We start from the raw sequence: 25,317 nt of genomic DNA on the forward strand, positions 1-25,317 counted from the left end.
TTTTCTTGAGGACAGCGGGCTCCGCCATGGCAACACACGGCTTCGGGCCTCCTGGTGGCATGTCCTTAATGCTGACTCTCGTGTTTCCAGTCCCTCTTCCTCTTTGTTACTGCACTTGGTCGGCTCTTGGAAAGTGGTGCTCCAAAAGGCCCGTTGGCACCCAGTAGGGGACCGCTTGCAAACTAACTCCTTTCAGCTGGAATTGTTGGCAGTATCCAGACTCCTTTCATGGGAAGATAAACATCAACTCAGACCAAGATTTAATCGCATGGCCCGTTTAGGTGTGACGTCGGTTGCGGATGCTACCCTTGCCACTCGCAATGTCCTCGTATCGCTTCGGACTGCTCGCCGACTATTCAAGATTCCGCGTGGATACCGTGATTTATGGGAGCAGCTTTCGTCGGAGCTTCATGGTCGGCAACCCTTTCCTGCCTTGACTGCGGATCGCCCTTGGCAGGACTGGGATCTTGCAGGCCGCCTGAGTCTGGAAAAGGCCTCTACTAATCAGGTGTATCATCTTCTTGTTCAAGATCACCAATGGCTGGGAGAGAAAGCTAATACTGTTTGGGGACTGCGGAAATCGCTGTCATGGTGGCAGAAAACGCTGATGGAGGGCTGGCTAAATAAGACACCTTTCAAATGCAAGGTTTTTCTTTGGTGGGTGATGATTGGTGGTCTTCCTCTGGCCTCGGCCCTTGCCAAGCGTCGCATCTCGAATGGCAATTGTTTCTTCTGTACCACACTGGCGGAATCGGCCCGACATCGTTTTCTCTCTTGCCCGCTCGCCAAGAATATGTGGTCACTCTTGTTGCACATTTGGCGCGCGGTGGTGGGGTCCTCGCTAACTCCTTTCGACTGGGTTTTTGTGCGCCCGAAGTATCCCGCACCGCCACAGTTGCATGAGAAGATCTTATTTCACTTTTTAAGATATTGGGGATGCTGGCACATTTGGACCATGCGCAATGCTTTTCTCTTTGATTCGGCCTCTAATGTACCCCGAAATATTGCCAGGCTTAAAGGGCTCTTGCATTGGCAGCTAGATATCATCCGACACTCCGACTTGCTCCCTCGGGAGGATTTGCATTCGTGGCATATGGCAATTGCCTCTGGGTCGTTGCCATGATTGGTGTAACCTTTTCAGTGCATTACTACGCAGCTTCCCCACACGTTGGCCTAGGGCCCTCGTGTATCTTGTAATCAGAAAAAAGAGAGAGAGAGAGAAAGAGAAAACCTCTTCACATGATGGCTTTGTGTCATCATGTATCTTGTAATCCAGTAATCTTGTATTTTTTTCGTAATTAATACAATTACCTTTTACAAAAAAAAAAAAAGAGAGAGAGAGAGAGTCGATGGCGCCCTGTTGCCTGCTTGCCCCGTCGCGCCGTCTGACTGCCCGACGCCTGACTGCCCGTCGCGCTCTGTCACCTGACTGCCCATCGCGCCCCGTCGTCGTCTGACTGCCGTCGTGTCCTGTCGTCTGCGAGCCTGTCGCCTGAGCGGCCCGTTCTCTGCGTGCCTAGTCGCCTGCCTGCCCCGACGCCTGCGCGCCCCCTCGTCCACGAGCCAGGGTGCCCCGTCGCCACGCCGCCCAGTCCTGTCTTTGCCCTCGCCCTCGCCCTCGCCCGTCAGTCGTCTGTCCTGGGCGTGGGGACCCCTGCCGTCGCCCTTCAGTCACACAGCCCTGCGCATCGCCCTGTTTCATCCCGCTGAATCGTCTGCAGCCGCCCCGTCAACTTCACCTGTGCTGCTGTTCGAGGCTCCGCCTGCGTGTGCTCCTCCTTTCGTGCAGAGGCGCCTAGCTCCTGTAAAACCCTAAACCTGACCATCGTCAGAGAGGCAGCGTCCGGGATAGCGTGCCCCCTGCTCTGTACACAGAGAGAGAGAGAGAGAGAGAGAGAGAGAGAGAGAGAGAGAGAGAGAGAGAGAGAGAGAGAGAGAGGGAGAGAGAGAGAGCGGTCTTGATCTGCACTGTCGGTCAGTCCTTCTTCGAGATCAGCTCGTCATACACGATGGCTGGTTTGGATCTGGATTTCATAGACCAAACGGTGGCAGCACTTGGCCCGGACTCTCATCCTGAGGAACCGGAGGATATGGTTCCGTGCACTGAAGAATTGCCCCCGGGTCCTGACATCCAGCCTGCGGGTAAATGTACCAAGCATACCCCGGAAGAGATAGGTGTTACTCCGGATCGTTCCTATGCGTAGGTTGCTTCGGATTCTGTGGACTCTCAGGAGGTGGACTGGGAGCATCTGTTGGAATTTGCCAACACTCTGCTTGGTGAATATGTTCAACATAATCAGGAAGCCTTCTCTGACTCTGCTCCAGACGATGTTCTGGAAGCTACCGTCGACCCAAAAACTGTCCTACGCTCCTTTTCGGTATTTTATGACCACGCGGTGATACTCTTCTTCACTGGTCGAAATCCGCTGCTTTCCCGTATTCGCCAATGGTTGCAGAGTCTGCTACAAGGGGAATGTGTTGAAGAGATTTTTCTTGGATCCCGGGGTTTTTTTGAGGTCCTCTTGAAAATAGAGACGCACCGTGCTGCTCTCCTGTCTAAACTGCCTTTGTTTTTTGATCGTCGGTTGGTTCATGTGGTTCCATGGCGCCCGATGGCAGATTTCCAGCGCCTCCTGCAACGTGAATGCCCTGTGTGGGTAGAAGTGGAAAATTGTCCAGCTGTTTATTGGCCGCTATTGAAGGATGCTATGGCCGCTGTGGGCACGGTTCTGGTCCCTCCCAGTCTCAAGGCTGTGAATCGCAACCGCTTGTGCATGTTATGGGATACTGCAAGGAAACGGCCTGCTTGGTTACGCCTCAATTGCTCTGGCATGCATCCGTTACACTTTCGTTTGAAATGGGGTAATTTTGCAGGCCATTGCTTTTCCTGTGGACAGTTGGGGCACTTTATGGCTGAATGCCCCGAGCAACAACACGTTTCAGATGCGGCTCATGTTGCTCCGCCCATGGAAGATATGGTGTGTGATGCTCCGTCGCTGGATACTATCCACCCGCCCCAAGTTCTGGCCAAAGGTAAACAACAGGTTTCGGGTTTGGATTCCCGTGCCACTGATTGGGTTGAAGTACGTGCCAAAAAAGGCAACAAGATTGGTGCTGGCATGGAGAGTACTGTGCCTACTACCTCACAAGATTCCATGCGAACATATATGCGCAGGAAGGAAATGATGTCTTCCGAGCGCTCTGCTCCTGCTATGGTTTCTTCAGCTCCCCGTCATCAGCCCGCCAGGAAAATGTATTCGGATCGTCTAAAGGGTCCACCTGCACAGCTGGCTTTTGATACCAGAGGCAACGTCATTACTCCATGGGACCGTCGTTACCCACGTTCCAACCCCAAGCAAGCAGATATGCCGTCTACTTCCAAATCTGGTCCTCAGAACTCTTTTGCGGTGTTGGCGGATTTCTTGGATGAGGGAGTCCTGGACATTCTCGCCGACAAAGTCAAATCGAGGCAAGCTGTGCCTCGTACCTGATTGTGTTTTGTATACACATGAAAATAGCCACGTGGAATGTGCGAGGAATTTGTTCTCGCCACAAGCAACATGCCATGTGGACTGCATTGTATGAGAATCAGTGGGATGTCCTGTGCGCTGTTGAGCACAAGAGTCACGGTGACGCCGGTAAAGTTGTGACCTTCTCGGTTCCGCTTCTCCACCTTCAGCCCAAATTACTCAGGCCCGTTCGGTTTTTTATGACCTGGTCCGCAATCAGCTTCCGCAGGACATGCAAGTTACTCTGGAGTCAGATATTGGTGAAGCAGAGGTTATGGATGTCTTGTTACACTTGCCCAAAGATAAAAGTCCGGGTTGGGATGGTCTCACCAATGAGTTCTTTGAAGCTTTCGCTACCCAACTGGCGAAACCATTGCAGGCTTTGTTTCAGCAGGTGTGGGAAATGGGGATCATGCCTCCCTCATGGAAACAAGGACTTATTAAACTGCTTCTAAAAGTTCCTTCGCCATCTAAGTTGACACAGTGGCGCCCCATTTCTTTGATGGGTTCAATGTACAAAATCTTTTCCAAAGTAATGGCGAATCGGCTCCATAAGCATCTCCCTGCCCTTGTGCACCCTCTCCAGTATGGTTTCATTAAGGGCCGAAATATTCTACACAATGTTTTGAATGCCCAATTGGCCATTGATTATGCCCGGCATTCTAATCAGGAGGTGGTACTGATTCAACTGGACCTGGAAAAGGCTTTTGACTATCTGGACTGGTCTTTCGTTGCTGACCTTATGTCTGCTATGGGCTTTGGTGCTCGGATGTCTTGTCTGATTTCTGGACAGGATCATCAGAAATTTTGGGTCTTTTGTGTATTTTGTGGACAGTTGCATTCGAACTGCTGGTACAGTCATAGAAAGACTGTTTTGACAGAAATTTTGGCAAAATTTTTGGGGATTTTGAGATAACAGTGTTGCAGTGCACTGTTTGCACCTTGGGAAGCGTGCATTAAAAGACAGTTTTCTGACAGAGTACGCCCTTGCACATTAATTGCAGAAACGTGTTTGCTGTAATTTCTGGAAATTTGCAGGTTTCCAGTTCATACTGCTTTGACATTGCTCATTTTGTCTTTGGAAATTTGTCATCATGGCAAATTAGGGAGGTGATGTCTTTACGTATGTATCCAAGGAAGACAGATTGGACGGAAACAACTATTCGCTTTGGTCATTCATGATGAAGAATGTATTAGTGGCCAAGAATTTATGGGATTATGTCAGTGGAGAGGAAACTCGACCGGGAGTTGTAGCTCCCGTTACTCCTCCTCCCCATGGCGCACGTGGACAACGGGGACCTTGGCCCGCTCCACCTCAGCCACTTCCTCCAAGAACTGCAGCTCAAAAAGTTTGGGATACACGTGATGCAAAGGCCTTGTCGTTGATTGCTCTGGCAGTTCAGCGGTCCATCATACCTCATATCCGTTCGGCATCTTCTTCACGAGATGCATGGTTGACTTTAGAGCATATGTTTGCAGGAAAGAATGAGACTCGGATCTCTTTCTTGAAGAAAGAGTTGGAAACTCTGAAGATGCATGAAGGTGATTCTATGCAGGATCACTTAAATGAGATTCAGGACTTGAGGGAGCAGCCCATGAATGTAGATGAGTATTTTTCGGATGCACAATTGATATCCACCACCTTGAATTCCTTACCTCCTTCATACTTGTCTTTTCATACTGCATTGAACCTCACCATGAGGATTGCTGAGCACCCACTCACTTTTATTCAGCTGGTTAGTTTGCTTCTAGAGGAGGAGCAAACACGGAAAAATAGTGGTGTGGATGCTATAGTCTCTGAGCAGGCTTTTGTGGCAAGACAGAAAGGCAAAAACAGCAAGGTGAAAAATGCTCCACAGAGTTCTGGCACTTCGGGCACATCGCAGAATCAGACACAAGGAGGGACGCAAGCAAAAAAAGGAAAATGTCACTATTGTAAGAAGCCCGACCACTATATCACTGAGTGCAGGAAACGCATTGCCAAAGAGAAGGAGTCAAGAATGTCTGTTTCTACTACTCCTTCCACTGCTAGTGAGTCCGCGTCCTTTGTTGTGGACAGGGACTATTGTTTTTACACTTGCAGTTATGACATCTCTTGGGCCGATAGAGCACTTAGCTCTACAGAGGATGCTGACACTTGGTTCTTTGATAGTGGTGCTTCTAGACATATTACATCTCGCAGAGATTTGTTTGCTTCAGTTAGTGCACCTCCCGTTGGGAAATCGGTACAGTGTGCCAATAATGCATCATACCCTGTTTGTGGTATTGGGGAGATTCAGCTCACAGCCATTGATGGCTCTATTCTCCGCCTGCAGGATGCTTTGTTTGTGCTTGGAATCAAGAAGAATTTGCTTTCTATTTCTTCTTTGGCACGTTGTGGTTTGCAGGCCACCTTTGATGATGACTGTTGCATGGTTAGAGAAAAAGAATGCATGACTTTGGTCTTGACAGGATCTTTGTGTCATGGTTTATATGAGTTGGATGCTCTTTCAGTAGATCAGTCAGCATACTTGACATCCACTCTTACTCCTGCTATGATACAGGCGGAGTTATGGCATGCTCGTTTGGGGCATGTAAACTTTGGCAGCTTGATGCTTTTGCAGCGTACTCAGTGTCAGATGGGAGAGGATCGAGGTGCAGCTGAAGTGCAGTAGACAGTGTGAGAGTGAGAGACAGAGTTGAGCACGATACCCAATGCAATAGTACTGAATAGAGTGTTAACTGAAAGTACAAATGATAACCCTTATACCTTAGGGTTATAAGGGGCTGTTCACACCCGAACACAGTAAGTGCCCGTAAGTGTGCACCACAAGCACATACAAAATAGTACACATAATCTGGGGGAAAAAACCTCTCCTACCGAGAGTAAAAAGTGCCCGAGTGTCCTAGTGATCACCCGCACACTCCCATATGAGCGTAGGCGTAAGTAAGGCGTGTGAGATACCCAACAAACCCGCGTGTGACGGGTGGACTGACGGTGGTCTGACGGAAGTCGTATGGGCTAACAGACGACTTAGGCGGCGCCTGGGCTGACGAGGACTGCACTGTTGGACAGCGCGCTGGCATACGTCAGCGCCTGCAGCTGACGTGACGAGACAGATGTCAAACGTGACTGACGAGACTAACGTTGACGTGGACCTGGTGCTGCTCGCGAGCTGCTGACGGACAGGGTACTGGTGGAGGCTGGCGACGACTTGTACTGTGTTGAGGCAGCTCTGTGGAACAGCGCCTCACTGCTGACAGAACTGACGACAGGTTGTACCTGTGCTGAGGTGACGTCTGACGCTGGAGCAGGACTGGCGTGTGCTGCAGAAGCTGAGTTCAGAGCTCAGCTCTGATACCAAATGTCAGATGGGAGAGGATCGAGGTGCAGCTGAAGTGCAGTAGACAGTGTGAGAGTGAGAGACAGAGTTGAGCACGATACCCAATGCAATAGTACTGAATAGAGTGTTAACTGAAAGTACAAATGATAACCCTTATACCTTAGGGTTATAAGGGGCTGTTCACACCCGAACACAGTAAGTGCCCGTAAGTGTGCACCACAAGCACATACAAAATAGTACACATAATCTGGGGGAAAAAACCTCTCCTACCGAGAGTAAAAAGTGCCCCAGTGTCCTAGTGATCACCCGCACACTCCCATATGAGCGTAGGCGTAAGTAAGGCGTGTGAGATACCCAACACTCAGATGCTGGATGGCTTACCTCCCTTGGAGAGACCTCCTGAGCACTTATGCGAGGGATGCATTTTGGGGAAAATGCATCGATTCTCATTTCCTCGTGATGTTGCTTTCAGAGCAACAACCAGATTGCAGTTGGTGCATTCAGATGTTTGTGGGCCTATGCAAACCATGTCATTGGGCGGTTGTTATTATTTTGTGACATTCATTGATGACTTTATACGTTTTTGCTGGGTCTATTGTTTGAAAAAGAAGTCAGAAGTGTATGATGCATTTTTGGCTTTCAGTGTACTTGTTGAAAATTAGTCTGGATGCAAAATTAAGACTCTCCGTTCGGACCGAGGGGGGGAATACATGTCCTCTATGCTGAATTCTTTTTTGTAGCAGAAGGGCATAGTCCATCAGTATACTACAACTTATACTCCACAGCAGAATGGGGTAGCAGAGAGGAAGAATCGGTCACTCATGGAGATGGCAGATGTATGCTGAAGGCAAAGAGCTTGCCTCATAGCTTTTGGATGGAAGCAGTCATGTGTGCTTGCCATATTTTGAACAGATGCCCTACCAAAGCCTTGAAGACCATCACACCATTTGAGGCTTGGAACAGCCGTAAACCTTCTGTTGGTCACTTTCGTACCTTTGGGTGTCTTGCCTATGCCCATATTCCACAGGTACTTAGAAAAAAATTGGACAACAAGGCTGTTAAGTGCATTTTTATGGGATATAGCAATGAGAGCAAAGGCTATAGACTCTATGCTCCCGTTACAAAGAAGGTTTTTGTCAGCAGGGATGTTGTTTTTGATGAAAAATCAGAATTATCCTTGGCTGGTTTGGATACATATCAGGCTGCCCGTGATGTTTTTGAAGGGCTGCTGTCCATTACTTTTGGTGATTCAGCTGGAGGTTCAGAAAATGAACCTAATGTTCAGCCAGCTGCTCCTATGGAAAGTGCAGAAATTCAGCCATTGGCTGATCGGAATATTCAGCATCATGCTGAAACTGAAATTCAGCAAGAACTTGCACACAGTCAGGATGCTAGACAATTACCTAGATGGTATTTGCAGACTATGCAAGATAGTCCTTTGGATGCACCCATGGCTGGTCGTACTAGAAGGCAAACTCGTTTGCATGATTCAGCACATACCATGGAGTTTATTATGGCAGCAAGTACTTTTGATAATGAAGAGCCTGAATGTTATGAGGATGCACAACACAGTGTGCATTGGATGGCAGCTATGCAAGCTGAATCAGATTCTATTACTAAGAATCAAACTTGGGATTTGGTGTCCTTGCCATTTGGGAAGAAAGCCATTGGAACGAAATGGGTCTACAAATTGAAAAGAAAAGCAGATGGATCCATTGACAAATACAAGGCACGGCTGGTAGGTAAAGGCTACGCATAGAAAAAGGGCATTGATTATGAGGAGACATTTGCTCCTACTTCCCGTATGACGACCATCAGGTCTATGATTGCTTTGGCTGCACATTATGGTTGGACAGTGCATCAGCTAGATATCAAGACTGCATTTTTACATGGGGAACTTCAGGAGGAAGTTTATGTACAGCAGCCCATTGGTTTTGCAGTTGAAGGCTCAGAACATTTGGTATGCAAGCTCAAAAAGGCACTATATGGTTTGAAACAAGCTCCTAGAACTTGGTATGAAAAAATAGATGCTTTCTTGCTTGGTCAGGGGTTTCTAAACAGCTCATCTGAGTCTACCCTTCACGTATGTAAAGAAGGGGGATCTATGCTGATTTTATGTCTTTATGTTGATGACCTTTTGCTTACTGGAACACATGTTGATCAGATTTCAGCATTCAAACAAAATTTGCAGCAAATTTTTGACATGTCTGACTTGGGAGTTTTGCATTACTACTTGGGCATCCAGTTCATACATAATGCTCGAGGTATTGGGCTATCACAGTCAAGGTATATTGGGCAGCTTCTTGAGAAGTTTGGCTTACAGGATTGCAAGCCAGTTTGTACTCCCATGGAACCTGGATTGAAACTGTCATTACATGATGACAGTGATTTGTTTGATATACATACATATGCTCCTGCAGTTGGATGTCTTATCTATCTATGCAATACTAGGCCGGACATACAGTTTGCAGTTTCAGCTTTGAGCAGGTATATGCATCAGCCACGTATGTCACATTGGCAAGCTGTCAAGCGTGTTTTTCGCTACTTGCAGGGTACTCATTCTCTTGGGTTGCTTTATGCCAAGGGGGGACCACTGCAGTTACATGCTTACAGTGATTCTGATTGGGCTGGTGATTATGATACACGTCACTCTACTAGTGGAAATTGTTTCTTTCTTGGCTCTTCTTGCATTTCTTGGCTTAGCAAGAAACAATCCACTGTTGCCACATCGTCATGTGAAGCTGAATACAAGGTAGCTTTCACTACCACAGTTGAATGCGTATGGCTTAAACGCTTGCTAGCTGATTTGGATGTATCTGTTACTGAGCCTACTCCTTTGTTCACTGACAGTCAGAGTGCCATTGCAGTGGCACAGAACCCAGTGTTTCATGCTCGCACGAAACACATTGAGATTCACTATCACTTTGTCAGAGAGAGGCTACATGCAGGTGATATCAGCCTTATCTATTGTCCTACCATCAGTAATGTGGCAAACATCTTCACCAAAGCTCTTCCTTGTGACAAATTTGAAGCATTTCGAGATGCTTTAAATTTGACATCCTTTGGTGGCGGATGATCCTTGTACTCTTGATCACTCTTCACTCTAGGGGGGTTTGTTGGGTATTTGACTCACGCTTTACTTACGCCTACGCTCATATGGGAGTGTCGGTGATCAGTAGGACACTGGGGCACTTTTTACTCTCGGTAGGAGAGGTTTTTTCCCCCAGACTTATGGTCTTATTGTCGTATGTACTTATGTGCTTATGTTACACACATTTGGGCACTTAGTGTGTGTCGGGTGTGAATACCCCCTACAACCCTAAGGTTTAAGGGTTGTACTTTGTACTTTCTGGTTACACTCATTTAGTCTATTCTCTTGGGTGTTGTGCTTCAACTCTGTCTCTCACTCTCACACTGTCTACTGAATCCCAGCTGTACCCTGATCCTCTGATCTCACACTTTCCAAGCGTAGAATTTCGAATGGCAATTGTTTCTTTTGTACCACTACTGTGGAATCGGCTCGACATCGATTTCTTTCTTGCCTGCTCTCCAAGAATATCTGGTCACTCTTGTCACAAGTCTGGCGTGCAGTGGTGGGGTCCTCACTAACTCCTTTCGATTGGGTTTTTGTGCGCCCAAAGTACCCCACACCGCCACAGTTACATATGAAGATCTTATTCCACTTTTTCAGATATTGGGGATGTTGGCACATTTGGACCACGCGGAATGCCTTTCTCTTTGATTCGGCCTCTAATGTACCGAGACACATTGCCCAGCTTAAAGGTCTCTTGCATTGGCAGATAGATCTCATTTGGCACTTGGACTTGCTCCCTTGGGAGGACTTGCTTCCCTGGCATATGGCAATTGCCTCTGGGTCTTTGCCATGATTTGTGTAACCTTTTTCGTGGATTAGTTCTGGGATTTCCCACACATTGGCCTAGGGCCTCGTGTATTTTGTAATCATGAAATCATGTAAACTTGTACCTTTTTTTCTTAATTAATACAATTACCTTTTACAAAAAAAAAAAAAAGAGAGAGACCTGCGGGGAGATCGTCAGCGTGCTGGTCAATTCGAGCGCCACACCACTTTCAGATACGACAGGCGTTTCCCTCTGTGGCTTTGTATCTAATTAGGCGGCATGGCACGATTCGGTGAAGTAGACGTCAGCCTAGAGGCGTCGCGTGCAACTCCCGGGCCGTCGGCCGCGCAGTCGGACCAATTCGTCCGAGTCCCAGAATAGGATTGCCCTATCTTTGGAGTCGGACCGTCCGACTCCGAAAATCGGACCTCTTCAAAAACCGTCCGACTCCGAAAATCGGACCACCTTTCCGATCCGATTCCCAGAATCAGACAAGTCCCAGAATCGGACTATTCCAAAAATCGGACCACCTCCATCCGACTACTAGAATCGGACCACCTTGTCCGATCCGATTTCTACAATCGGACCACTCAAAATCGGACGTCCGATTCCAGAAATCGGACGAACCAAAATCGGACCATTGGGCCGATCGGACCAACCAAAATTGGACGTTTGACTTTGATAATCGGACTCCTGAAAATCGGATGTCTGAGAATCGGACAGAAAACTGTCAAAATCGGACAAGTGTCTAGAACATAAATTTTGATGCATCTAAACTCTGAAATTGACCCCAAAGGCTACGTAGAGCTAAAGGCACGTCACAGGTCCATCACTGGGCTGAAACTTAGAGCAAGTAGTTCAAAATTTGGCTATAAACGGTCCTCCAAATTATGCATGGCATTTACCATAATGGCCCTGCGGGCCGGGGGGGACTGCCCCCCCCGGACCCTCACAGAGGGGGCTCGGCTCCCTCCGCACCTCCCCCAAGTAGGTTGGAGGGAAAACGCGAGCCGTGGCAGGTCCTCCAAATTAGACCCTAGTGTAGTAATGGCTCTATACGAGCATGGATCCTCACTTGTAAAAGAGCAACCAAAAGCCCATACCCCAACAGAGAGAAACAGAGACCCTAGAACATCAATGGGCCAAACTAGCCATCAAGGGAAAAAAGGCCACACCATGAGAACACAAAGACATTGTGTTCAGACCGTGTCTAGTCGGAGCAAAATGCAACATCAAGCTACAACAGCAAGAATGACTAGATATGACAGTCCTGACAATAGATGCTCCTTGAATAGCACTGCACTGATGATCCAAGACATCAGTGGAGAATCCATATCTGGTCGTGCAGTTGGAAACTCAAGGGCATTTGTCAGAAGGCTTAAATTTACAAGTCAAGACCCGGAAGACGAAGACAGAGTACCATCTGCTTATCTTAGGGTCAAACTCACCCCTAAAAGAGAGCATACTATTGATGCTCTGATTGATGAAGGAGCAGATTTCAATATCTTGACCTATGAATCATGGACCCTACTAGGCCAACCAGAGCTCACACCAACTAGTGTAACTCTTAGCCCTTATGGGGGACACCCACAAGTGCTCATAGGGAAGTGCAGAATCCTTGCGACAATTGAAACTGAAAGCTTGCCTATCCTATTTCATGTTCCTCCAAATAGTGCTAGTTGTGGGAAGGAAAACCTCCTAGGAAGACCCTTCAAAAGGGTGACCAAGTGTGAGGCTGACTACGTAGCACAGAGGATACACCTGACGCTACCGGGTGTGAGGCTAGTCACAACCTTTAGCAAGGGTGACCTCTTCGAGTCTCGAGGAAAAGGCAAGGAAGGTGCTGACATAACAGTCAAGCCTACTAACGAGAGCAAGGACTTGTTGGAAAAACTGATATAAGCACAGGTCAAACAACGAGAACCATTGAGTGAAGCCATGCCTGAAACAAGAAGGTCAAGAGACAATGCCAAGGACGGGCTTTAGACTTACAAATATCGTAGAAGACCTTAAAAGAAACCCAAGCCTTATAGATGAAGGCATCGATGGAGGGTCAGCACAACGCCGCGATGGATATCCAAAGCGTTGCTACGTGCTTAAGGGTATTACGTAGGTAACCGATGGATTTGGATACCAAAACCCCCTGCTAAACCATCTCTATCAGCTAAAGGCCAGATTGTACCAAAAGCAACAAGGCACAGGAGGAAACCTAAGAGAAACTCCAGGTCTCGAGGCAAGAAACAAAACATGAGCATTCGAAAGAAAGAGCCAAGGCCTAGCATGCTTAATAAGCATAGGTCATATGTAACCATTGCGCGTGCACAAAGACCATTAGTGCTAAAGGAGCTTTTGACTTCCCAAGAGGATAATGAGCACTAGAGGCACAACACTGCTCGTGAGAAGGATGATTGCTCAACAAAGCAAATAGCACAATCGTCTAATAGCCTCGAGCAAATCATTCAGCTAGTGCCAAGTCCACCTAAGAGTCCTAGATCTCCTGCACCCTCTTTTTCCAAACGGACACAGGAAGCACTATAGCAGTCGTCAAAGGGGACTGTTCAATCCCAATCTCTATCTCCATCTAAGCTTCCAAATGTCCAAGAGGTGGGACATGACACCATCCGTAGCTCGCGGCCCAAGGATATGCCTAAGCAACCTAATGTGACTAGATCAACTCATGCTCGATCTACACAGATGAATGCTCAAAGGGCAACAAAAGACACGACCACTTTCGATCGCCCTAGGGACTTGACACTGCAATCCACCAAGGGTAGCCAGCCCACGGGACTAGCCGCCACTACTTCCAATCAGGGATCACAGCAGTCACAGCCCTTGGCCGTGACAATGCCCCTTGTGGAATGTGTCCTTAGTAGTTTACCTGTGGAGGAGGTGTCACAGCCAACTTCCTTGACAACTCCAGCAAAGTGCCTAAAGCCTAGACTGGAGGAGTTAAACACAAGGGAATTGGCTGAAGAGCTAGACTCTTCGAAAAGGGAGGCAGTTGTGCCCTCACAACCCGGCGAGGCTATTTAGCAGGCCACAGCTATGTCCCATAAGGACACGCTAGAGAAAGAGAATGCTGAGGCCCCAAGCATATCAACGGTTGACCTGGTCCAGGGTCCTGAGTCGTTGAGAGATACACTTACACTGACTAGGAAAAAGAGGAGAAAACAACGAAAACAATAGCAATTGCAGGGGAGTGTGGACCCCAAGAACATTGAGACGAAAAGCACTGGAGAGCTCAGGAATAAAGCATCGAGTCCATCCACCAATAATCCCATTGATGCCTCTCCTAATAGCGGTGAGACCTCAGACGTATCTGTGTGCTCTAAAAAATCAAAGCAGTGGTTACTATCAATGGCTGCTTGCAACACTCAATCCACCGACAATAGAACTCGCATTGACCAATCAAGAGTGGATACAACGCTGTCACAACAGGGTGACAAATTTATACCAGCCACATCCAAGGAGAACCATGACGCAATAACGAAGCCTCAGGAGAAACATGGAAACCCCGAGAGCATAAGAAATCCTAGTGTTGGCCAAACCTGCTCATCTAGGCCTGAGCCCCCAGCCATGCTAAAGCCCAGGCAAACTCCTGGAACCTTGCATGAGATAGCAACCGAGCAAGCCCTCGTTGAACATAGAAGTGTCACAAAATGCTTAATCGAGTTGGATGCTAAGCTCAAAGTGTTCGCACGTGTCTATGTCCTGGCAGACATGGGCGCATTCCCTAAAGAGCAGCTTGAAGAATATTTACCATTTCCCTTATCCTGGGAAGAGCAAGAATATCTTGACAAGCACTATAACAGGCTCCTGTATGAACGCATGCGACTCATCTCTGACGAGGAAGCCGACGAACTACACATAACTGTCACATTTAATGATGTGCTCTGCCAACTAAATCTCTTAGAGATAGAGCAACTAAAGTGACTACCAGAGGGTCGGAGTCAATTTGAACAACGTTGGTGTGAAAACCGCGTTGCAATGGCCGAACTAGGAGCCTAGATCATGACAGTCTCAGAGAAGCGATTGGCCAAATGGCGGTCTTAAAGAGACCCAACCTATGTGGCACCAACTTCCTTTCGAGTGTTGACTGCCATTCGGGGTACGGACTTGGCTGAAACTAGTCAAGAGAACTCTTTGTCTGATAAGGTTCTCACTGAGGAGGAGTTACATGTTACCAGTAGACTCGGACAAGGTTCCATGCTACTCGATATTGCAAAATATCTATCAGTATTGAGTAAGCTGCCACGAGTACTAGATGCGTGTGCCACACTCCAATACAATCCAGAGTTCTACAATTGGCTTTTATCCTCGTGAAGTGACATGGATTCATAGATATGTATATAAATAAACAATGACTTTTGTGACCCTGTATAGACACTATCAACACACACAAGCAATAATAGTCAAGCGCAGGGAGAAGAGTTGGGTTCAACAGGCTAAGCTCCTCAGGTTCTCCTCTCACCACACATTTACAAGTTGTGTGACCATTCCCACCTCCAGGCGGAGAGCATGCAACCCTCATTACCACCATAGGAAGCCCTGACCAACATCTCTAAGGGTGTGGACAGGGTACCGTCCCTTCCCATACACCTTTCTCCCTTTCCGGTCTATCCTTCCGAGGATGAGCCCTGCCCCACTCCATGACCACCAGTCCGCGTAACTTAGCATGAGCCAAGATCTGCTAATGGCTGGAGGCTAAATGAACATCATCATGGGGGCCATCCCTCTACAACAAACACTGCATGCCTCACTCCTTCCCTTCTCGTCATATGCGCTTGATAACCCACACTATAATTACTTCCATGCGAATGGTTTTATCCTGTATCAAGGCCTAATCCTTCGGCTGGCTCCGTCCCTAGTCCTCTAGCCCCCTAGCATCACCCACAATAGTTCAGGGCACATCAAGGGCAGAACATATCTAGGGAGATTGTCTCGCCTATGGTTAGACCTGTCACCCTGACCCATTCACACGATTTCCTCTTGCACTCTATCTTAATACTATTGCAATCAATTGTGGTAAGCACTGCACGAATGGCCATGAAATGTACATTGTTCTCATCACACAGGTCCAATAGCTACCAGCTACCGATAGTGCAGTGTCCCTGTGTTCAATTATGTTACGTCGTGCAGTCACAATGCAAAGGATGCCGCATACACCTTCACGTGTACTTCTTCTCAACAGGGACAACTTTGCTTCATCCACTCATTGTTACGAGAAACCAGCCCGTGATCTTCTAACTACGTAATATCTAAGTATGCACGAGCACTCACATCATATCTGCACCGAAACATATACACAGTTTGGGTCCTCAAGTGCAGGACAATACTCTCAGCTTGCTTAGAGTTTGACCTGTCTCCCAAACTAATTAAACTATGTCTTGTGCACGATAGAGAAGACTATCACTACCCCTAGGGAGAGACCACCTATGAGAGGTTTTCAATTGCAGGTATTGAAGACTCCAACAAAGGTGTCGTTCGCTCTTCATCAACACTTAACTCTGAATTCCTATCCTTATCACCCTGCAAGCCCGCCAAGAATCATCATGTGCAGAATCCCCAACAAACCGCCACTTGTACTCCATCAGTGCAACCCCCCCAAACGAACAGCCTGCCACCAACTCCAATAGCCCTACCACCAGCCACCTAAACCACCACCGTGTCCCCAACGACCTTCCTTCCCACCACTACCAACACTCTGTAAACCACCACCGTGTCCCCAACGACCTTCCTTCCCACCACTACCAACACTCTGTCATGACAACCACAGACGTCCTTGCCACCCACGTCTTCGGTGCATGCTAAAGCCTGCTACCTACGACGGTGAGTGCCATGGGACTGGCACTCGTCTAGGAGGGGGTAATGTTAACTCTCAAACGAACGAAGGTGGAAAATCCGGAAAAGCTAAAGCACAAGACAAAGACAAAGGCCAAGGCAAAGAGAAACGGAAGACAAAAGACGCACAAGGAGAAAAGTCCTAAATAAGGGAGAAAGACGCGCAAGGAAAAGCGCAAGTCAATACTTTAGTGAAAGAGCGCAAGCGCATCATGGTTTAATTCAAGGAGCGTCGGGTTCTTATCTGTGCAATTTGTAGGGAAGCTAGGAAGATAGAAGGACAATGGAAAAAAGGGCCTAGGCCACGGCCTGCCATGTAAAAAAGGGGATAAGGGGATGACCGCCCAAAATGGATTTAGGATTTTGTATATAAAGTTGAAAAGTGAATGAGAAGCTCATTCTTGTGTGTGGCCAAAAGTGGCTCTCCTCTTCTTCTTCTTCTTCTTGTTCTTGCTTGCTTGAGCTTATGCTTGAGAGAGGGAGTGTGAGAGTGTGAGGGTGAGGGACCGGGGAGGAGAAGCTCTCCATCTTCTCCTCTCTTCTTCTCTTCTCTTCTCTTTTCTTGTCTTGCTCGTGGCAATGGAGCTTGGAGCGTGGAGCTTGAGGATGGAGCTTGCTTGAGGCTTGCACTTCGATCGTGGAGCTACTGGAGTGCGCGGGAGAGGAGGTAACTCGAACAGCATGGAGGTAAGCTCACTACACCCCTAGATATGGATTGCGCGTCGGCTATGTAAGAGGTAGCCATTAGTGCTCGGCTTGGAACGCTTGAACAATAAGCGGTCCGTGGGTCTTGGTGGTTGAGGGAAAGCTCCTACAAGATCTTTTTGGGCCTAAAGGTGTCCTCTAATATCTTGCAAAAGTGTATCAAAATGGCCAAGAGTCTGGAGATGCTGTGTCTAAGAGTGTTTGTTGGGAACATCTTGATCCTACTATCTATATCCTCCTTGCCAACTTGGTAATACATAGGAATGTTTGAGCTCTATTATTAAAGGGATCTCTCTAAACCCACTCTCTTGGGTCAAACTTCAAGTCTTTACACAATCCGATATTGGGATAATGAGCAATAAAGACAGTGCATTGAAAAATTGATGCATCACTACTACCTCTATCTATAGACTCATCAAGCTATTGAGATTGGAGTTTCTAGAGAACACATGTTAAGGATGGGAATTGAAAAGCACCGATTTAGAGGGGTTGTAGCAATATATGCTTGAGCACCCATCTAGGTTACACGGCTAAAGGGAAGAAGTTCAAAAAGTGAGATAGGACTTTACAAGTATCTAGGAAATAAGGTTGCCCATCCTAGACTTGGATGAGCTTTCAAATGTGGAGCTCGTAGATGGTATAACATTGTACTTGGAAAATTTAGTTTTGTAGTGGAGATTTAGAGATGCTTGTTAGCTAACACCCTTCATCTCCATAAAAATAACTTATTCCATGGCTCTACACCTGGAAGAAGACCTTTGACAATGACCTCAAACCAGTAAGCTTCCACAATTTGGATCATCAATCCAAAAACCACATTTGAATTTGGATAGATGATGAAGTCCCAAGCATTCTTTGTTCTTCTCGGGCTAGATCCATGAGATTTGTGACAGAAGCTCAATACATAGCCAACCAAGATGCATATATCACAATATCATGATAGAGATAGGTGCCGACCCAAAAGCAATGTTAGATCAATCCACAAAGCATCAAATGTGTACATAAATCATGACGAGAGCATGTACATGTCACCAAGTCGCATGGACTCACTATAAGACCCTCAAGCTCAATTGCATAACCAAATGCTCAATGTAACATCCAAGTGACAAGTAGCAGCTCCCATTGGAACAAAAGTCAAATGCTAGATGAACAAACAAAAGCTCAAAACATCATGTGGATGGCATCCATACATCCAGGATCCAAGCAACATATATCCGGTAGCATAAAACCTATATAGAGGATCTTGACTGCATTTCTCACTTTTCTAGTTTCAAGGTGAGTCTCTTGGGGATTGCATCCTTCTTGGGTGAAGACTTGGAGGGATGCTTAGTATTGTTCACTAGATCTTTCAGTAGATAGAGCTAGAGACCTTGGGAGAAGTTTTGAGGTAGTTTACAAAGACATTATTTGAGCTTGGAGATCAATTTCTTATAGTCTAGACATTTAGGTCCAGCCTTTGTTTAAGAGAAGTTTAGGTAGCTCCTTTTTTTAATAGCCTCTCAAGATTACCCAAGACCATAGTAGATAGTAGAAAAGGGACTGTTTAAGAGTTGAGGATAGATATAGATGTTTTTAAAACCTAAAGCTATGGTCTTCACTTCCATAGGAGGATGATAGACTTATGAGAGGAAACCTAAATCAAACACAATATGCAGGATGCTCTTGTCAAAGGATCAAAGTGGTTGTTTAATATGACAAGAGATGGTCTATGGACCCAACAAGGCTACCTGTATGATGAAGGGTTGGAAAATCACTTCACATTTTGCCTTTTGTTGGCTATGTTACCAAGCTAGGGAGAAGAATATACATGAGAAAGATTAGAGCAATCCAACAGCTGCAATATGAGCACAAAACAAGGTATTGCTTCACCTTTCTTATCCAACTTCCAAAGAATATTAGACAACAGTTTTGGGCCTAGCAAGATTTCACTCTTCCTTTAGGAATCTAGTAGGGGCTTCTTGGCCTAATAGGTATGATAGAGTTGCGGTTGCTTGCGTTGGATGTGGAGAGACCAAGGGAGGCACATAGACACTACCTTTGAGTTTGCCCTCAAGCTCAAGAGGTTTGGAGGAGACACTTCAGATACTACACAAAAACTCTTAAGGATCTAGAAAAAGATCATCCACTCTCTCCGACACCTCCTTTCACCTAGCCCCTCATATGGTCTAGCATTATAGCCCACCGAATTTGATTGTTTGCACAACCAATGTGCTTATGATGTACTCCTTTACTCTTTACAGGGATCTTTGTACATTCTACTTTACCTCAAGAGGACTTTCCCTGAGGTGTTATTGATAGAATTTTTCCTTTCTATAAAAAAAAAAGCTCTTCAGATGACTTTTCATGTAGAAATGACATTATGATAGTGGGAGCAGCTTCTTGGGTCATATAATGTTTTGGATAGTATATCATGGATTGTTTAGGACGTCACACTTTGGTGTCTAGAAAATTATCATTCTACATGGTTTTGCCTCATAGGCCATTTTGGCCTCAGCAGACCTTAATATATCTTTCTTTCTTTCTCACAGTAGATGAGCATATTTCCACACCATATTACACTCAAATAGGGTGGTGTATAGGGCATATGGCAGTTGACTGCTAGCATGGTACCTTGATATAGATGTCATAACATTAAACTGAAAGATATGTCTACAACAAAGACTCTTTCCGAGATGTGTAAAAGGATTATCCACACTCTATAAGGGAATGAGGCTATAGGGTGCCTTGAAGCATATGAGGGGGAGGAGAGGCCTTCTTGCTATCTTGAATTTGGGGTTCTTCCACTTGGATTCACACTTAGTTTGGCAATACAAAATTTGAACCACTCGATTGGCTTTTAAGACAGCCCTTGGATTAAACACTCACATGAGTGGAGAGCTCAGATATGTATTCTTCTGTATTTCATCATTGCCATTTACAAGGCTTGTATTTTATTTGATTGAGGTAGTTACTAATACATTCTTCCTTTCTAGGGAAAGAAAACTGACTATTTACATAGAAGCTATGCAATTCCCTTACTGAAGAGTGAAGGTAAGAGTAGGTGTGGTTGCCTACTCTTGATAGTAGGTGCAAATATTGTTGTTGATACTAGGATAGCTGAAAATAATAGGATGCCTAAAGTCAGATGAGGATTTACGTCAAAAAGATGCATGAGTATCATATAAATGAACCACAGGAACATCCAAAATGACTGCTTTTGGTTATTTCACCAGCTAAAATAAAAATCCCTTGATATATATGAGTCTCTGAGTTTATCTTTCAACTCTTATCCATTTTAACCAATCCATATGAACCATGAACCCATCAAGAAGGAATCTAATTTTCCTAGACAGGCATATTTGTCATATTGAGATAGTTGGCTAACCTTCTGTAACAGAAAATGGGAAAGGTGATTTTTGAATTTGGCTTCTTGTACCTCCAACATACAGCAAGTATCGTCCAGACAATGTTATGTTAAATGTGATAATTCCATACCAAAGTCGTGATCCAAGTAGCGTTCTGATGTCAGTATTGTATTTTGCACCATTTACATTTCTAATGGTTATGGATATTTTAGCAAAAGGAGAAACTGTTTGCACAAAATATCTTCTATCATCTTTAAATGTAACTTGAAAGAATATCTGCTCTCCTGCCTTGAATATGTTTGTATCATTCAGCCATGTGCCCTCACAATTTGGAATAGACAAGTTCCCTAGTAAAAACATAGATTGAATGGCTGATGTTAAAACGTAATGGCAGAGGTTAAATTTAAAGGGTTGTCTCGTTTGAAATGTATATAAAAGCTTATAGAAACGTATCATATATCACATGTTAGGTACTGACAAAGTAGATTTGACAAATACCCGTTTAGACAATATGCAATAATCTTTTTTATGCTGTTAAGACAGCCTCATTAGGAGAAGCTGTGATGTGCAGCATTAGGTCCAATCCTAGACCACTGGACACATAATGAGTTGTGCTGGACAAATTATGGAAAGTTTTACATTTTTAATATTTGGCTTTTATCTGGCTCTGTAAAATCTACGGGTTGAAAGTACTGCAGTGTTAGTATTGACAAGACTAGCATTACATTAAAGGAGAGGAGGAAAGACCTGAGATACTGGTAAAATTGAATGGTGAGCCAACAATCTCTGATGTTCCATTTGTGACAACAAGCAAGCATTCTCCAGCTTCATCAATTGTAAAGATAGCCTTCACATAATTAGCATTATCTGGGATCAATGTCAGTTTCACAGGAAATCTGGTCTGTTCATTGTTACAGTAAATATAAACATCCAAATTCTCTGGAAAAGTCTTCCCAATTATAACATTGCCGTATGAGTCCATTAGATAAAGCCTTAGAGCTGCTTGATCTCCTAGCTTGAAATTTGTATTGTTTGTGTACCATGATCCGTTTGAATATTCAGCTGATAGGAGACCTGGCACACGACTAAAAGAAAAATACAAGTTTTAAATCCTCACCAGTGCTAATGACATTTTGCATCTCTTATTTGTATGTTACAGAATGTGGACAAAGTATTCTTCACAAGCTAAACTGTCACCTAATTTCAAATTTTTAACTAAGGCTTTGCGGCAGGTTTGGAACATTTTCAAAAAGAACAGGTGCTTGTACTATCAGGAAAATGTCTGCCTGTCATGGATGCAAAATGAATACAAAATGATAATAAAGAAACTGCATGCTTCTCTGTAGATTCCAAAGTATGTTTCTAACTGGAGTTCAGTATAATCAGGGTCTGGTACTTGCTTCAATAACAGAAATTTGACTCAATGTATAGGCTAATGAAGGTTTTGATCACAGGATCTTTATAAGAATGTTCTTGAGAAAAGCCTAATTAAAAAACAACCAAAAGCAGAGGTGCATCTACTGTAGTTACCCATTTTTCTCCATCCCATTATTCCACCCCTTATCTGGTCGCATCAACCTGCGCCCCTTGCATCCCAGCCCCATCTGCTCACATGAAACATGCTCCCAGTAGACTGCACCAGAGTCCCATGCAGTTCATAGAGGAGAGTCCTCTTCTGTACTCTTTTAGTCATGTGACTTTTGTATCCTTTTAGTTAGCTGATATAACATACTTACTCATTATGGAGAGAGAGAGAGAGAGAGAGAGAGAGAGAGAGAGAGAGAGAGAGAGTGGAGAGAGGCACACGTGAGAGAGAGAGATGACGGGCTGCTGCTCCCGCGCCGTGCCGCCCTGCCCTCGCTAGGTCTGGCGCGATCTGCGGGCGCGTTTTCCTGCGCCGCCGCCGCCTGCAAAACCCTACCTGTCGCCACCCCGCGTTTGCCTCACGCGCGTCGTCGCCCCTGTTCGCCAGGCGTTCGAGTTCGTCACCACCATCGCGGCCTGCGTCTCTGCCTCGTTCGACCAGCCACGCCTGCGCCCTGTGCTGCGGGCGTCATCCCTGGTGCCGTCGTCAGGCAGTCCTGCTCCTGGAGCCGGCGGGAGCAGTCGCCCTGCCCCTGGAGCTCGCATCCTCTGTTCTGGCCGCCCTGTCAACGCCCAGCTGCCCTCTCGCTGTTGCCCTATTCAGGATAGCATCCTCCTGACGCCCTGTTCCCGGACGCTGCCGACGGACCCCTAACCGACATCCCAGCCTGTCCCGTCCTGCTGTGGAGACCGCCCGGCCTGTGTTTCGCCTGTCTGCCCCTGCACGGAGACAGGTAAACCTCGGTTTTCATTAGCTCTTCTTGCTGAGTGCACCCCTGGACAGCGCCTCGGTACGGGAAAAGGGAAAGCGAGAGAGACGGCAAAACAGAGGGTCAGTCCTCATTCGAGAGCAAATCATCATCTACGATGGCTGGTTTGGATCTGGACTTCATAGATCAAACAGTGGCAGCACTGGGCCCGGATTCTGATGCGGAGGAACCCGAGGATATGGTTCCATGCAATGAAGAGATGCCCCCTGGTCCTGACATCCAGCCTGCGGGGAAACGTACCAAGCATGCTTCGGAAGAGATAGGCGTTTCTCAGGATCGGTCCTATGCCCAGGTTGCTTCGGATTCGGTGGACTCTCAGGAAGTGGACTGGGAACACTTGCTGGAATTTGCAAACACTTTGCTGGGCGATTATGTTCAACATAATCAGGAAGCCTTTTCCGACTCTGCACCTGACGATGTGCTGGATGCCACCGTGGACCCAAAAACGGTCCTACGCTCCTTTTCGGTATTCTATGATCGCGCTGTGATACTTTTCTTCACTGGTCGAATCCCGTTGCTTTCCCGTATTCGCCAGTGGTTGCAACATCTGCTGCAAGGGGACTGTGTTGAAGAGATTTTTATTGGCTCCCGGGGTTTTTTTGAGGTCCTGTTGAAATCAGAGACGCACCGTGCTGCTCTCCTGTCGAAACTGCCTTTGTTTTTTGAACGCCGATTGGTTCATGTGGTTCCATGGCGTCCAATGGCAGACTTTCAGCGTCTGCTGCAACGTGAATGCCCGGTCTGGGTCGAGGTGGAAAACTGTCCGGCTGTTTATTGGCCGCTATTGAAGGATGCTATGGCCGCTGTGGGCACTGTTCTGGTCCCTCCCAGTCTCCGGGCTGTGAATCGCAACCGCTTGTGTATGCTTTGGGACACTGCAAGAAAAAGGCCTGCCTGGTTACGCCTCAATTGCCCTGGCATGCACCCTTTACACTTTCGATTGAAATGGGGCAATTTTGCAGGGCATTGCTTCTCCTGTGGACAATTGGGGCACTTTATGGCCGAGTGCCCGGAACAGCAACCCACTTCCCATAATGGCCATGCTGTGCCGCCCATGGAGGAGATGGTGTGTGATGCTCCATCACTGGATGCTACTCATCAGCCCCAAGCTTTGGCCAAAGGTAAACAACAGGTTGCGGGTCTGGATTCTAGCGCCAATAATTGGGTGGAAGTAGGTGCAAAAAAAGGCAACAGGGTTGTTGCGGCCATGCAGAACAATGTGCCTACTACATCTCAAGATTCCATGCGTACATACATGCGAAGGAAGGAAATGCAGTCGGCTGAGCGCTCGGCTCCTGCTATGGTTTCCTCTGGCCCCCGTTATCAGTCCGCCAGGAAAATGTCTTCGGATCGTTCTAAGGGTCCCTCTGCGAAGCTCGCATTTGATACCAGAGGTAATGTCATTACCCCGTGGGACCGTCGTTATCCCCGGTCCATCCCAAAGCCAGCAGATATGCCGTCTACTTCCAAATCTGGTCCGCAGAACTCTTTTGCAGTGTTGGCAGATTTCTTGGACGAGGGAGTCCTGGACATGCTCGCTGACAAAGTCCAATCGAGGCAAGCAGTGCCTCGCACCTGATTTTGCTTGGAGTATACATGAAAATCGCCACGTGGAATGTGCGTGGAATTTGTTCTCGCCACAAGCAACATGCTATGTGGACTGTGTTGCATGAAAATCAGTGGGATGTCCTGTGCGCTGTTGAGCACAAGAGTCACGATGAAGCCGGAAAAGTGGTAGATTGCTAGGGCTTTAGACTGTTTTATGCTGGGTCACAGGCCATGCATTATTCGGGTGTGCTCATGATTGTCCATGACAAATATCAGCCTGTTCTGATTAAAAATGATGTTCATGGCCGTTTTTTGGTGATTGAAATTATATTCGAAGGCGAAATCTTATGGCTACTTGGCCTCTATGCTCCGAATGATTCCATATCTCGTCGGGCGCTTTGGCAAACTTTGCAGGCCTCCTTGGCGCTTGGTAGACGGGGCTTCTTCATGGGGGATTTCAATATGTGTGTGGATTCCTCCCAGTCCACATCGGAGCATTCGGTGATGGATACGCCAGAAAGTCGTATGTGGCAGGCGTTGGCTCTTGACGTCCTCAAGCAAGATCTCTGGTCCTGGTTACACCCGTCCTCTACAGGGTTTACTTTCCACTCTGCCCAGTATGCAACAACATGGTCGAGATTGGATCGTATATATATCATGCAGAATGATGATTTTCTTCCTGAGCTGCTCGAAATAAAAGTATTGCAGCAATATGCCCTGTCGGACCATTTCCCTCTGCAGCTTGAGCTGCTTGCACAACCCATTGCCCCGTTCAAGCAATTTCTAGAGAGACTCCCTTTGCGTTTCAATTCGTCTTACCTGAAGCATGCCCT

General features: G+C 46.6%; 1 protein-coding gene across 1 annotated transcript in view; it reads right to left on the reverse strand.

Moving 5' to 3' along the window:
- LOC148015316 (uncharacterized) overlaps positions 1-25,317 on the reverse strand; it is a 293,490-nt gene that overhangs the window by 134,992 nt on the left and 133,181 nt on the right. Inside the window, exons 13-14 of the mRNA XM_087664938.1 lie at positions 21,330-21,656; positions 20,603-20,929 (exon numbers count right to left, since the gene is read on the reverse strand). Of these exons, the coding sequence (XP_087521064.1) occupies positions 20,603-20,929; positions 21,330-21,656 (654 nt within the window). The remainder of the gene's footprint in view (positions 1-20,602; positions 20,930-21,329; positions 21,657-25,317) is intronic.

This window comes from Lygodium microphyllum, chromosome 24 (genome assembly GCF_053477565.2).
Source record: "Lygodium microphyllum isolate KBCC chromosome 24, Lygodium_microphyllum_v1.1.10, whole genome shotgun sequence".
NCBI classification, from domain to species: Eukaryota; Viridiplantae; Streptophyta; class Polypodiopsida; order Schizaeales; family Lygodiaceae; genus Lygodium; species Lygodium microphyllum.